This window comes from Charadrius vociferus, unplaced genomic scaffold (assembly GCF_000708025.1).
Source record: "Charadrius vociferus isolate BGI_N301 unplaced genomic scaffold, ASM70802v2 scaffold201, whole genome shotgun sequence".
NCBI lineage: Eukaryota > Metazoa > Chordata > Aves > Charadriiformes > Charadriidae > Charadrius > Charadrius vociferus.
Window position 1 is genome coordinate 3,361,407 of NW_009646936.1, and position 15,298 is coordinate 3,376,704.

The window sequence follows — 15,298 nt, forward strand, 5'->3', positions numbered from 1 at the left end:
ACAATCTTAGATAAACCTTTCCCAGCCTTCATTTGTCTTGTATCGTTCAGTCAGTAACTTCTGTTTTGTAATAAAAAGGTAATCATTATTTTCCTTCCCTGTCGTTTGGATTCTGTTCATTGGTTTTGCCACCCTGCTGTAAGCAGAGTAGCTTATTCACAAAAGAATGGGGATACCATCTTGTAAAAACAGCTCATTTCACAAGGTAGCAGTAGCAATAATAAACCCTTCTTGCTAAAGATATTCCATACAGGCTTGTGATTGTCAGAAGTGCTATAATTAGTTGTGATCTTAGTCAACAACTGAAAGCTTTGATCTTAATCCTTCATTAATGAGGCAGTTACGTATGTGGAATTCAGAGGCAATGAATGCATCCACTGAAAACGACATTGTAGTTGGGTAATGTTCTCATTTCACATGCTTTCCCATCTTATATGCAACAGCCGATGTCATTCAGAAAAGAGCCATCTACTAATCCTTTCACTTTATGAGGATGTTGAGTGTGACTGTTCTTTCTTCCACTGGAGAGGCTGATATGGATTACTCATTTTCATGTGAAATAGTAAAACAGGATCTGGGGGCATATTGTTGCATTTTTCTTGCCTTCCCCTCCACCCCTGTCTTCTGATACATAAGGATTGTTGTTAAGTAGCAAAATGTGTAGAGCATAATTTGGCTGTATTATTGAACCTGTGCCTCCAGGAAGGTTAGGATTTTAAAGTCTAATAAAAAAAAAAAAACCAAAAAAACCCTGAATTGACAGGTAAAATGAGTGCAAGTGTGAAGGAAATGTCATCTGATACTGTATTTCTTCCACACTTGTCAGCACACACTTTTTGATCAGTCTTCATGTAGTAGTAGAATGAGTTACCGTATAAAACAAGCAATGCATAGAAAATTAAACATCCTTCTTAAGAGCAGATGTGGTCAAAAAATGAGATCAGGCTGCAGATTTTTAAGGAATCCTCACATTACTGATGTCTGACCAAATGTTACTATGAGAAAACATGCAATACATCTCTAGAAACAAAGATCCCAAATGCACTGGAGTGCAAAGGATAGGTTTAGGGCTAACAGCTGTGAAGAAATTTTAGAATGTTTCTGCTTTATGCAGAAGAAGGGAGGCTTGGTATTTTTGTGATTTGTTTTTTTCTTGGGGGGTGGTGGTGGTGGTGGGGGTGTTATTGTTCTGTTGGAATGACAAGGTTTTTTTTTAACATGGGGATCTTATCAATATTTATAAATACTTAAAGGGAGGGTGCCAGGTAGATGAGAATAGTCTTTTTTCAGTGGTGCCCAGTGATAGAACAAGAGGTAACGGGCATGAACTTGAACATAGGAAGTTCCATCTAAACATGAGGAGGGACTTCTTTACTTTGAGTGTGGCAGAGCACTGGAACAGGCTGCCCAGAGAGGTTGTGGAGTCTCCCACACTGCAGACATTCCAAACCCGCCTGGATGCTGTCCTGTGCAACTTGCATCCTGTGCTCTGGCAGGGGGGTTGGACTAGATGATCTCCAGAGGTCCCTTCCAACCCTACCATTCTGTGATTCTGTAACATACTGTTGATAATTATGATTTTTTTTTTTAATACGGGATGGAGAAGTCATATAATCATTTGCAGGCTTTGTAAATACAGGAAGCAAAATCTTGTATGGTTATTTGTTTTTAAGCAGACTGGTTATTTTTGTCAGAGAAATATTTCTGATTCCAAATTACCTGAATAGCTAACCACTCACAAAAAGACTGCTTCTGAATCGCAGTTAAAAGAGAAAACAGAAATGTATATGACCATTTCATCTCACCTTTTAGTATTTTCCTAGAGATATGCACTGAACTTCTTTTTAATGAAAATTATCCCTGCTCTTTAAGAGTTTAAACAGTGTCTCTGTTTGCAGAATGAGATGTGGTTGGTGTTGGCAGGTTGGTTGGTCTCTGTGGCCACCGATGGCCAAATAAGGGTTCCCGGAGCAGTAGGCAGGCTGAGTCCTTACAGCTCTGGCTTTGCGCAGGCTTGACCTGATCTGACGTGCGCTGGGCATGGACCGCTGCCAGCAGCAAGCAGAGAAGGAGAAAACGCCTGTTTTACCCCTTGCTTTTGCACCTGTTCAATGGCCAGGTTTTGGAAGGACATGCTGAAGCAGGAACTTTTCCAAAGATACTTTTAGGTGAATCAGCATATCTTCGCATAAGTTGTTCAAATACTTAATTGCACTTAACTACTGGAAGTGGGTGGCTTATTTCTGGTCTGGATTTCCAGCCTTATTTCTGCCTAGCTTTGGTTTCCAGCCATCAGACCTCAGTTGCTTCTCTCAGATAAAGCTGTTGTCAGAAATCTCTTCTCAGGAGAGATTTTCTAAATCAAATTAGTAGTCTGCTCCTTGGTGGTTGAATGTAACTGATTGAGCTTTTTACCATGAGACAGGTTCCCCAAGCTCCCATCAACCCCCATGCCCGTTACCGAGCCCTCTTTCTTTTTGGGAGCACGTAGCGGAGAGCCACGTTTGTCATTACACCAGCCTTTTGCACAAGGTCAGGGGTAGTGGCTTTCTCCTCCTATGCAGTATTGCTCTTTGTTAGCATTATCCCCTTTAGCATTAGTATGAGAAAGCAGGTTGCGGTTAGATATCAATGTACTGCCCATATCCTTTCCCGTGCTCCTGGGCTCAGCCTGTCTGTCTTGGGCATCCAGTGGGGTTGTTGCGTTAAAGGGGCAAAGTAGTTTTGGCAGAAAATAAACCCTCTTGTGTTCTAACACTCCTCACCGAGGTGGGAGGCTAGGTGCGGCTAGGTTTAAATTCTGAGTGATGCCCAATTCACCACTGTCACTCCAGGGGCGTTTAATATATTAAACTGTTACGGTTCTGGATACACTCATAGCAGACTGCACCTTCAGCCCGGTCGTGCTCATGAACTAACAGGGCCTCGCTTCAGTCGGGTTCAATGAGAAAACCCAAATGACTCTCTGAGTACACAGTGCAGTTTATTTAAACAACAGATACAAAAGTGCTTTTGGATTGCCGGTCATAGTGACTGTCTGCAAAGCACGTGCGAACATTAAAGATGCTAGCAATATAGCTCGGTTACAAAAGCGTTAAGTTATAAAACTACTCTATATAGAGATTTCTAAGTTTCCCTGGGAAGCACTTGGTATAGCCAAGTGGTCCAATCTTACCCACAAGCGTCCTTATGGGGGGGGAAGAGAGGCTCAGCCTGTCGACTGGTACCAGAAGTCCATGATGGTGTCTTACCTCACATCCCCCTTTTCTTGTACTATTTTCATACTAATTTTTATCTTCAAGGTGGAGTTTGATTCTAGTCATAAATACTTTCATTATGATTGGTGTAAAATTTTCTTGCCTCGCATTTAAAGATACAGTATACAAAAAATTCAGGGCGCAGACTCAAGGAGGAGTGGTCGCACCTTGGAGGCGGGTAGCTTTTGGGATGGAGGTGTGTTTTGGTATTATAATGATATTATAATGAGCAAAGTTCACTAAAGGACAGCATTTTGTCAAAAAAAGTGACAGATTGTTGGCTCAGGGTAACAGGTAGGCAGTTTATCAGTTCCATAAGACCTTCGAGGGCTCTATTTGGTCCTCAAGTCCCCAGTTTATCACAGGGTTTTAGCAGCAGTGTCTCCACTCTGTTCCATCCTTCGCACTGTTTTTCTTCTGTGATGCCATCTCGTTCCCATGTCTGCTGGATCATCACAGGGTTTGGCCTTGGAGCCTCCACCCCACTCCACTCCCCGTGTTGCTTTGCAAGCAATATTGTACAGGGAATCGCAGATGTAGCGGATTCTTCACATACCAGCTGTGTCTGTATTCTACCCTAGAAGCCTTTTGATTTTATACCTGTCCTTAATGTGTGACCAATGCTGTATTATTGATCATTTTTAGTAATCATTCCACGGGGGTTTAATGCCAAGTCTTTGTTCGATTTGGTTTTGCGCGGCTTTTGGAGAGGGCTGGGTGCTCTGACATCCTTGGCACCAGGCACTGAAATCAGTTTTTCCAGTTCTCAGCACCCGCTACTCTCCCTTTTTCAGAAGCACACCAGCAGGCATCCCGGTGGGAAGTAAGCGTATTGTCCGAAAATCTGGGCTGTAAAGGCTGCGTGTGTGAGACGGGAGCTTTTGAAAATCAGACCTTGAATGTGCAGGTGGCTTCACTGATCTCAGTGCAAATGCTGGTGACCTTTTTTCCTGTACAATAAATTAAAGGTTAAATTTACGTAATTTATTGGACAGTTATTTAGATTGTCACTTCTTTCCACTCACATTTGTACAGATTTAATTTCAGTTAAAAAAAAAAATTTGTAAAAGAAGAAGGATGGTGAGTGTACTAGAGCTCTCCCCCATTCGATCTTCCGGTGATAAATGCTGCTGCGTCCTGCAGAGGCAGCAACGAAGGGTGCAGGCAGAGGGGAATCATCTTCACACAGAACCTGATTAACCTGTGGAACTCATTGCCACACCATACTGTGAATGTTAAATCTCATGGAAGTTTGGGGGGTAAAAAAGAATAAAATCAGAATCGCAAAGGAAAGATCCAGCAAAGTTAAAACACTGCGAAAGAGTATTCATTGCTCTTGCCTGGGGGTGTTTGCTGAACCCCTGTCAGGAAACAGGAGCCTGGAAGGGATGGCCTTTGCTCACTCAGACACTCTTGAATTTCTTCTTGCTTTGAAATAAAATTTTCTTTTCATTTTCTAAATGGAATTAAAATGTACTGTACTTAACAGCAGCTCCAGGAAAGATAAAGATTAAATTAATTCGGTGCCTGAGAGATTAAAAGGCAAAGATATTTAGAAATACTTCTGAGCATTACAGAAATGTTTTCGCTCAGCCTGAGCTTTGGATGATTTTGGTTTTGGAATTTGCTTACGCTGGTTGTAGCCTTTCCAGCAGGCAGCACTGCACCCCAGCACAAACCACATTATCATTGAAGATGGGTTGTTAAGCATTTAAAAAGATAGAAATTTTTTGTGCTTTTATAACAACATTAGAGACTAAATTGTCTGAAGTTGTGAGAGTATCCACTGAAAATGTTAAGAGTTGCATTCTATTTTTGTATTTTTCATGGCTTGTCAGGAAGCTTATTTGTTCATGTTTGGTTGTTACACTACTTCAGTAAGAAAATTTACAATTTTACAAAATGTAAACTTGTAATAAAATATTTATGAAACAAATCAAAAAATGGTGGGAGGAGTGATAAGTTGCACTGCCTATGACTTCTCAATTGGATTTTTTTTGGTTGTTTGTAAATATTTTTTTTGTTTTGAGACAAAAAAAAAAAAAGCCTTTCCTTTGATCCAGTGAGTAACTTAAAAATCTGTTGTGCAAGTTATACCAACAGCAGCCAAAACCATTCATGCCTATTGCAGAGAACATGTAGAGATATCTCAAGTGCAGCCACATCCAAAGGCTTTCTGTTCATTTTGGGGGGTTTTGTTTGTTTCACTTTTGGGTTTATACATCTACAGTAAAACTGGAGGAAAAGATTGGATTTTTGTTTAAGGTTTTCTTGAAATTTGAGGGTGTATTTCATTGGGACTAACACATACTTCTAACTGATGGGTTTTGGGTGTTTTTTTTAATAACGTAACATAGATGTGTTTAGATTTCAACTTGTTTGGTGGAAAGCAGTCATGAACAAATATTGGTTGTTATTACTCAGTCTGATCTTCAGATAAAAGGTTGCTTTTGTTGAAGACATTGAGAAATGTTTGGGGTGTGAGAGGGTCCTGGGTTTTTCCCTACCTGTATTAGTCTATCTACTAAAATGTATTGCCTCTGTAAGTGAAGTTAATTACGGTACGTATAGTCAAATGCATTTTAAAAAAACTCCTGCGCAACTATGTGTATGGTCTTTATTTGTCAGAATTTTTAAACTAACTGCAGTCGTTGAACTACATGTGACCAGGGTAATAAAACTAAATATATAGTAAAATATTTAGGGACAATACAGTTGAAATGAAATAGTTGATTGTCATTGGAGGTGATTTTTTTTAAATTGCTGTTATGGCCCTAGCACAGAGATGTTATTCTAGTTAATGTAGAGGTTGTTGGCTGTTGTTGCATAGGGAAGGAATTGTTGCTTACTTTGCTTGAATTACCCCAAATACAAATCTGTCCAACACCAGTGTGGTAGGTATTGCCTAGTTATCCGACAGGAATGGCTAGCAATTAGTGCAAGCTTGCTGATTATTTCTAGCGTCCATGAGGGGTTTTCTTAATCAAAGTTTTTAGAAATGAAGTAAATACCTGTGAGGCAAAGCTGTCACTAGGGGAAGGATTTGAGGTATTTCATTAGGGTACTGTGGGGTCCGTAGGTGCTTTAAAACATATTTGCATTGGCACTTGGGTGTTACAATTTACCTTTTAAAAATAAACTAATATACAAAGCATGTAACTTTGCAAAGGCTTTCTGCTGGCTTATGTACTTTAGTCATTGCCAGGCTTTTTTTTTCTTGGAATTTTTCCTTTGGCAGCAGTTTCTAACCTGTTTGAATAACATTGCTTTGTTCACTCTGAAGAGCTTCTCCCCATTTACAAAATGGGACAGGGAGGAAATCTTTGTATATTTTTATATATTTGCTGTGTGTAACATAAACCCACATTTTTGTATCTTCCTGAGGTTAAGTGAATGGCATTATTCTGATGGAAATTAGAACAGATGGTTTCTTGCTTTGATTAAATTTTACCTCTACTAAAGTAGAAATTCTGCTTTTCTTCCCCTCCCTTCCCTCTCCCGACCTCAAAATTTTACCTCAGTCCCTACCACAGCCGCTAGCACTCCTGATGCTGTTGACAAATATTTGGAGACACCTGGAGATGAGAATGAACACGCCCATTTCCAGAAAGCCAAGGAGAGACTTGAAGCCAAGCATCGGGAAAGGATGTCTCAGGTAAGGGGAGATGTCTTTATTCCTCAACGTGGGAGTTTTCTCTGTCAAGTCATCAGATGCTTGGGATCCTTCATCTTCCCATTTCAGCCAGCTGCCCTGCCTATTCGCAATGCTGCAAATATACCATTTACTGTCTTTCTGGCTCTATCTAAAAATTCAGCTGGCTGGGGCATACATTTGTGGTTGGGTCGCAGCTGCAGTCATAAGTTGCTACAGTTACTTGTGCTGGTAAAAAGAAAAAAAGTGTTAAAAATGCTCTCCTCTGTGTGGAAGAATGTTTGGTTTGTGAGATTATTCTTGTTTCTAAGTAAGGAACTTGGCCACTGTATTAGTCATCTTTCCTTTGCAGCAGCTGAGGGATATTGCTTGTGATTAGCTTCAGTCTCTGTGTCTGTGCATACAAGGCCATGCCCTGGGGTAACGTAAGATTGCATATGTTCATCTAATGGTCTTGAGCCTCAAGGCAACATGAAATGTATCTAAAGCCAAAGAAAAGAGGGAAAATTAGTGCTTTTGAATGGAACCAACATCCAACTGAATCAACCCTTTTCTTTCCTTTAACCAAAAAGATTTGTATAGCCTGAAACTGTACACTGTTTTTAATCCTATTGAACACTAAGAGATGAGCTATCCGCTCTCTCAGAAATAGGGTTTATAATAGCAATGCCAATAAAAAAGTTGTCACAGTTCTGCTCGAATAACAATAAAGTAAAAAATATAAGAGGTTTAAAGGAAAGCTTGTGGTGCATATTTTTTTTAGGACAGAACAACCATTGAAATGAATGTAGTAAAATTCAGATGCACTGCATATATCAGTGTAGCGATTTTACTATAATTTTTCATTGGAACTTTGTTCCCCTGTTGCATTTTTAGTCTTCCTGTGTATTACTGGCACATTAACCTTTAGCTCTGTCCTAACATGTTTGAGTAAGCCTGAAATTAAGCTCTTAGAATAAGTCCCCTTCTACTGGCATTGTAGCTATGCCTGGCACTTTTGTAGTAAATAGGGCAGGGCATCTTATCTGAAGCAGTCTTTTGATGGATGCAAATCACGACAATATGGCCCTTAATAGTCAGGAAGGTATTTGTTCTCCATCTGCCTCCATGTGGGAAGAGTTGTAGCACAAACAAGCTGTCTCCTCCTCAAATAAAGTAGTCCCAATTTCATAATGCCTTTTAAAGTGTTATCATTTCCTTTCATTTGGAAGATGAACAACTTCATTAAAACAAGCGGTGGCCGAGGTGCAAGTCTTGCTGAGCGTGGGTGCGTGCAGCGCCCGGCTCGGAGCCGGCCTGAAGCCATGGGGGTGAGTCAGGAGGGAGGTGAGCGAGGCACCCACATGCTGCGCTGCCACCGAGGAGCAGCTTATCCCAGTCCTCTTCGTGACAAACTTCTGTGTGCCTGTTAGACCCAATTTGGGAAGGATGGGCTGGGAATCAGGAGACTAAAAAAAGTTGTGCAGGCAGCTGTTGCGTCAGAGGAGAGAGGTCCTGCCCCGGCCAAGCACATGGAGAGTCGGTGGGTGATGCAGTTGTCACCCCATTATTACCTCCCCTTTCTTGAAACAGCCCCGTTTAACGAAAACTGTAGGGGTGGGTGTCCTGAAAGCAAAAGACAGCCAGAAAGGTAGATTTTCCTGGAACAGTCCTCAGATTCTCACCGTGGCTTCAGGTTTGTCTCCGAAATCTCATATGCAGTGTCAAGGTTAAGCTGAGTAAGGAAGGGCGGTATTTGGGTGAACTGCGTATTTTCTATTTTCTACAAATCTGAGGGTTTGTGGAAAAGAGCTAATCGAATGCACAGGCACCCAGAAAACATCATACAGAGAGATTGTGCAACGTCAGTGCTTGAGGCCAGCAAAAGGAACTGGGAAAAGCACTGAACCGTAGCATCAGAAAACTTCTGGGTAAATGCACCGCACATTTTACCATGTGCATTTGGGGCAACCTCATAAATGAAGGCTGTGGTTCAAGGGTCTGACTGAAGATCACGCTGGTGCTGTGCGTGCTCTGCCCTCGTTAGCACATTCCCAGCCATCCTTTCTGTCAGCGCTAATGAGCATACAGCTGCGGGGTGAGGCAGGTCAACTCCCTCATCTCACTGCAATGTCACTCTTCCAAAAAAAAAAAAAAAAAAGTAAAATAACAAACTCTGGCCAATTCAGCAAGCTAAATCAGACCTGGGAAACAGCAACAAGATAGTACATCAAGAAAGAAGGATCTTTGATTTTTAATTTGCTTAAGCTGCTTATGAAATCACAACTTAAAGTATGTATGTCTTGAAGTACACAGAACCCCTGCAGAGCTTTCAAGAAGAGAGTTAACTCACTTAAGTTTTTTAAAATTAGTTTTCCCTTCTGTGAGTAATGTCTTGTACAGCATTGAGCTAGGCTCTCCCAGTTAATGTTTCAAATATTTAAAAAAATATAAGATCTTATGGAGAGGTAGAAAAGCTAGCTAGTATGCCATTCTGTGTTTTGTTCCTCATGTGAACTGTGATATGTCCGTTTCCCATACCACTGGCCTGCTTTCCTGGCAATTTATTTGTAAATTGCTTTGTACATTTTCTTTAAAACCAGGTAGGTTCTTAATATGAATTTAACTAAAAATTAATTTGAAGCTGTTAGTTGTTAAAAACAATGCTAAATAAATTGTTAGTAAGCTTTTGCTGTCAATGTTTTCCTTTTTAAAAAAAAAAAGTTAGTGAATGAGAGTCACTAGCCAGGTCCTTCCACAGCACTGAACATATTTATTCATTTTTATTTACCTAAACAACGGCTCAAAGTCCACTTCTTTCAAAACTGAGAAATGGGGGCTTATATAGTAGCAGAAATGCCCGTTTTTATTCTTTTTAAAAGAGAGGAAATGATCAGTGGTTTTGGAACATGATCAGGTCATTCCTTAATCTTGATAAATGTGATAATCTGAAATAAATTAGCTTGTTCACTAAAACCAGATATTTCTTGTATTTAATAAAGCAGCTAGTTGTAAAACTGTACTTGATTTGATGCACACTTTGCAGCAACCAATTAACTAATAAAAAAAACATATGCATTCTAGTTCACATATAAAACGTAATCATCTAAGGAGCAGGGAAGTTTATCATTAAAAAATAAATTGAAATTAAATATTTTAATCAAAATGTCATCAGGGCAAATGCAGATATTCTGTATATCCTCTTTCTGAGATTTCCCTTTGTTTATCATTATATTCTGACACCTCATGTGTTTTTCTCTTGTAGAAAGATATTCACATACGCAGAGACTCAGCTTCTGTTGATGGTTGTGTCAGTTCATAGTTCACAGCTCCTAAAAGACTATTACTAGGGGACTCTGTGCTCTTTTTGTACACCTGTATGACGTGATGCACCTCTGGTTCGGACTGTTTTAATACCTTCTGCTCTTAAGTGTCCATCCCCTTAGACTACAGCCCATCAAAGTTTTTCTGCCTTTACGTCGTGCTTGGCACCTGGAGCAACAAGGCTTGTAAACATTCCTAGGTGGTACTGTAGAGAATTACATTAGCATACAAATTTAAGCTTTTCCCAAGAATTATTAATGCAGCTCCAAATAACAGCAAAGCTTCGTTCACATGCAAACAGGATAGCTATTCAGCAATGCATGTGTAACGTTTAAATGTTTGCTGTTCTCTAACATATAACAGATCGTGCTAACTGATTGCAGGATGCCAGTTCTTGTCTCCTGCTTTGGTACAATTCTGCTTTTCCTCTTTCTCTTTTCAGTTTGTTAACTCCTGTACAGCTCCCTCAGTTAAATAGTTGCTGCTAAATAGTCTGGTGGAACCAGATATTGAGCCTTACTCAAGGGAGCAGTATATTTATACATTTCTTTCCTCAAACATCTCATGACATCCTCATGTCTTAAATTTACTCTTCCTCTGGCTGTTTACAATATTTTAGGAATCGTCGCATGTATAGTGCTTATGATAGGAACGTAATGATACCTTGTCTCCTAAAATATTCTTGCTTCTCGGAAGTTCATTTCCAAAGCAAGCATCTGAAAATACTGCAGTCCTCAACCAGCATGAACATGGCTGGTGTTATTTTCAATGTTGAGGTTTTTTTAAGTCATTGCATGCCAATAGTTCCAACATCCCTGGGAGGTCTTCAGCTGATTTTTGGTGCCAGTGGCACCAGAGAGTCATAGAATGGTTTGGGTTGGAAGGGACCTTAAAGATCACCTAGTTCCAACCCCCCTGCCATGGGCAGGGACACCTTCCTCTACACCAGGTTGATCAAAGCACCATCCAGCCTGGCCTTGAACACCTCCAGGGATGAGTCAGCCACAACTTCTCTGGGCAACCTGTTCCAGAGTCCCTTTCCCTCACAGTAAAGAATTCCTTCCTAAGATCTCATCTGAATCTACCCTCTTTCAGTTTAAACCCATTAGCCCTTGTCCTATCACTACAGTCCCTGATGAAGAGTCCCTCTCTGGCTTTCTTGTAGGCCCCCTTCAGATGGTGGAAGGCTGCTATAAGGTCTCTCTGGAGCCTTCTCTTCTCCAGGCTGAACACCCCCAACTCTCTCAGCCTGTCTTCATAGCAGAGATGCTTCAGCCCCCTGATCATCTTCATGGCCCTCCTCTGGACCTGCTCGAGTAGGTCCATGTCTGTCATAAATTATTCTCTTGCAGATACTCTTCTGTGCTCCAGTCTAAAAAATGAAAGTAAATTCTGCTGTTTTCAATATGAGATTTTTGTGCTTAGTATCTCTTAATAACGAATGACACTTTCCATACTTCCTTTTTCCCCTCTTGCTGTCCTCTTTAGCCCAATTTCAAAAGGAGTCTGCTAGGCACTAACTCCTGACTTCTGAAGAAGTTTGACTTTGAAATGGCTTGCTTAAATCTCAACCAGAGGTTGTCATTTTCCCTGCACAAAGCTGCCAAGCCTTGAAGAGCCATAAATCTGTGTGGCTTTGATAGGTCTATGCTTTCAATGAAGGAAAATAGGTTTGTAAGTGCGTAGAAGCCAAATTCAGCCTTTTTCTGCACATGCGTATCTGGGGAACTTTTTTCTTTTTTTGCTCTTTGGTTTCCTACAGAGTGCTATGTCATATTTCTTAGTCACTCATAATTCTCTAAAGCGACGACCTTTGGTGAGAGCAGAAGTTTTCTCTGGGTGGTAACATGACTGCCCTTAGATAGCTGTAGGGCAGCTGTATCTTCAGTTGGTTAGCATACACACAGATGCTTTCAACCATTGAAGTCTTCTCAGTTGCAAAAATTAGCACTCAAAGCACAACTTTTGCGGTCTTTACACTGAATATTGTTTCTGCAAACAGCCATGTCATCCTGGTTTTTTTTATCACAAGCCATTCACTCTCGTTGCACCAGCGCTGAACTCTGAAGCCTGTAGTTTACATTGTCCCCAACTAGCTGTGTAGGCTGTCAGTTTATCATCCTGCCTTCCATGCCTTAAAAGGCTTAGAGAAATAAAACAGGCAGAGACCTGATCTAGCCAAAGGTCTCCTTATCACATTACCCACAATACTTGTTTTCATCATATGGGTTAGCAGAGCGTTAGTTTGGGGGATAAAGATGACAAGGGAACTGTTCTGAAAACCCATTCACCGTTCATTCAGAGTGAAAAAAAATATTAAGCAGATGTCAGAGATGTGATTTAAAAACATAAAAGGAGAGGAGGGAGAAGAAAATCATAAAGTTGCTAACCTTGGCCAGTGCTCAAGCTTGAACGCGTAATTGTAGTTTATGACTTGAATTAACGCCATAATTTCTCGGTCTTCTGTAACATTCACATCCTGGCACCAGTGACATTTCAAGTATATAGAAAGGTGCTGCCTGTATACATGAATTAAGTTTTCTCTGCCACCACAGTCATATGGCCTAAGCATACAATTAAGAGATGAATGTACACTTAATACACAGCAACACTCTGAGCATTAATAAGGTTTTTTTCCAGAACACATCATGGTGCTCTAAATTGTGGTGTCGGTTCATCTCTTCCAGTCCTGCTTTGTCAGAGAAGTGGTAAAATCTCTTGTACTGGGAAAGTAACTGGTGGTGCGGTGACCTGTAACTTCAGCGCACTGCGCATCGTGTTCTCTGTCGTCGACTGCTTACTACAAACCCTTGCAAATGAATTTTCATGTCTCCGTGTAAATTTTGATTTCCTACTTCCCTAGAGCTTGGCTGCAATTTGCACATCAATGCATATTTGTCTGATAAGAAGATAATGTAAATTGAAGAGGTGCTTTTAGGCTGCCAGTTTATGTAGGTTGTAGAGCAATTCTTGGGGCTTAAGTTTCGGCTTACAGTTCCCAGTAAAAGAGTGGAGTGAAGTTAAGTCTGTGATTTCTAAGTACTTGTCTTCAGATCTTTGTGCTTACAACTGCTGTCTAACCATGCCCCTGCTAAAGCCCCGAAGCAGACAAAACAATTTCCCACTGTAAAGTTTTCAGCATCAGATTAACTTCCCCTTAGCTTCACGTTGTGAAACTGAAGGGTGCACAAATCCGTGGGACCTGATGTGCGGGTCCTGAGAGAACTGGCAGATGAAGTTGTCATATTTGAGAAGTCAGGGTAGTCCCATGAAGTTCCCACTGACTGGAAAAGGCGAAACATAACCCCCATTTTTACAAAAACGGAAAAAAGGAAGACCTGGGGAACAGTAGGCTGGTCAGTCTCACTTCTGTGCCCGGCAAGGTCATGGAACAGATCCTCCTGGAAACTGTGCTAAGGCAAATGGAAAATAAGGAGGTGATCAGTGACCGCCAACACGGCATCACTAAAGGGAAATTGTGTTTGACAAATTTGGTGGCCTTCTACAATGTGGTTACAGGATTGGCGGATACGGGAAGCTCAACTGACATCATCTATCTGGACTTGTGGGTTACAGGATTGGCGGATACAGGAAGATCAACTGACATCATCTATCTGGGCTTGTGCAAGGCATTTGAATATCCTGCATGCCATCCTTGTCTCTAAATTGGAGAGACATGTATTTGATGGATGGACCATTCAGTGGATAAGGAACTGGCTGCATGGTTGTACTCAAAGAGTAGTGATCAACAGCTCGATGTCCAAGTGGCGAGCAGTGACAAGTGGTGTTCTTCAGGAGTTGGTATTGGGCCGGTGCTGCTTAACATATTTGTTGGTGACATGGATGTTGGAATTGAGTGCACCCTCAAAGTCTGCCAATGACACCAAGCTGTGTGGTGCAGTCAACACACTGGAGGGAAGGGATGCCATCCAGAGGGACCTTGACAGGCTTGAGAGGTGGGCCTGTACGAACCTCATGACGTTCAACAAGGCCAAGTGCAAAGTCCTGCACCTGGGTTGGGGAAATCCAAAGCACAAATACAGGCTGGTTGGACAATGGATTGAGGGCAGCTCTGAGGAGAAGGACTTGAGGGTGTTGGGCTCAGCGTGACCCCGCAATGTATGCTTGCAGCCCAGAAAGCCAGCTGCATCCTGGGCGGCATCAATAGCAGTGTAGCCAGCAGGTCAAGGGATGTGATTCTGCCCCTTTATTCTGCGCTTGGGATACCCCACCTGGGGTACTGCATCCAGCTCTGGAGACCCCAACATAAGAAGGACATGGAGCTGTTGGAGGGAGTCCAAAGGAGGGCCACAAAGATGACCAGAGGGCTGGAGCTCCTCTGCTATGAAGACAGGCTGAGAGAGTTGGGGTTGGTCAGCCTGGAGAAGAGAAGGCTCCAGAGAGACCTTATAGCAGCCTTCCACCATTTGAAGGGGGCCTACAAGAAAGCTGGAGACGGAATCTGCCAGGGGCTGTAGTGTTAGGACAAGGGGTAATGGGTTTAAACTGGAAGAGGGTAGATTTAGATGAGGTATTAGGAGGAAGGAATTCCTTACTGTGAGGGAAAGGGACTCTGGAACAGGTTGCCCAGAGAAGTTGTGGCTGACTCATCCCTGGAGATTTTCAAGGCCAGGTTGAATGGTGCTTTGATCAACCTGGTGTAGAGGAAGGTGTCTCTGCCCATGGCAGGGGGGTTGGAACTAGGTGATCTTTAAGGTCCCTTCCAACCCAAACTATTCTATGGATCCTAACATATATGTCTCTGCTCTCTTGGGCTGTTATTGAGGCCAGTATCTCTTACAGATGAATAATTTCACTGGTAGTAAGTTAGTCTGTTTTTACTGTGACTTATTTACTGCTGTCTTGAAATACTTTCCCAGGCCTTGGGTCAAGAGGAAGATGAAAACTTGACAACAAAATCCTCTATGTTGAGTCAGTCTTGAGTGCAGGTGTCTGCATGCTGGTTATTTTAGGGTCTACAACCCTGACTGAGAAGGGATTACGTTTCAAACTGGGACTTGAAAATGTCTCCATTTGGTTGTGTTGTGTTGGTTTGGGGTTTTTTGAAGGCACAGGCTCCACCAGA

At 41.6% G+C, this 15,298-nt stretch overlaps 1 protein-coding gene across 6 annotated transcripts in view; it reads left to right on the forward strand.

The window, feature by feature from the left end:
* Nucleotides 1-15,298, forward strand: part of APP (amyloid beta (A4) precursor protein) — a 188,062-nt gene that overhangs the window by 104,711 nt on the left and 68,053 nt on the right. For all 6 annotated transcript variants that reach the window (XM_009894907.1, XM_009894905.1, XM_009894906.1 and 3 more), the window contains one exon: nucleotides 6,779-6,912. In XM_009894907.1, the coding sequence (XP_009893209.1) occupies nucleotides 6,779-6,912 (134 nt within the window). The remainder of the gene's footprint in view (nucleotides 1-6,778; nucleotides 6,913-15,298) is intronic.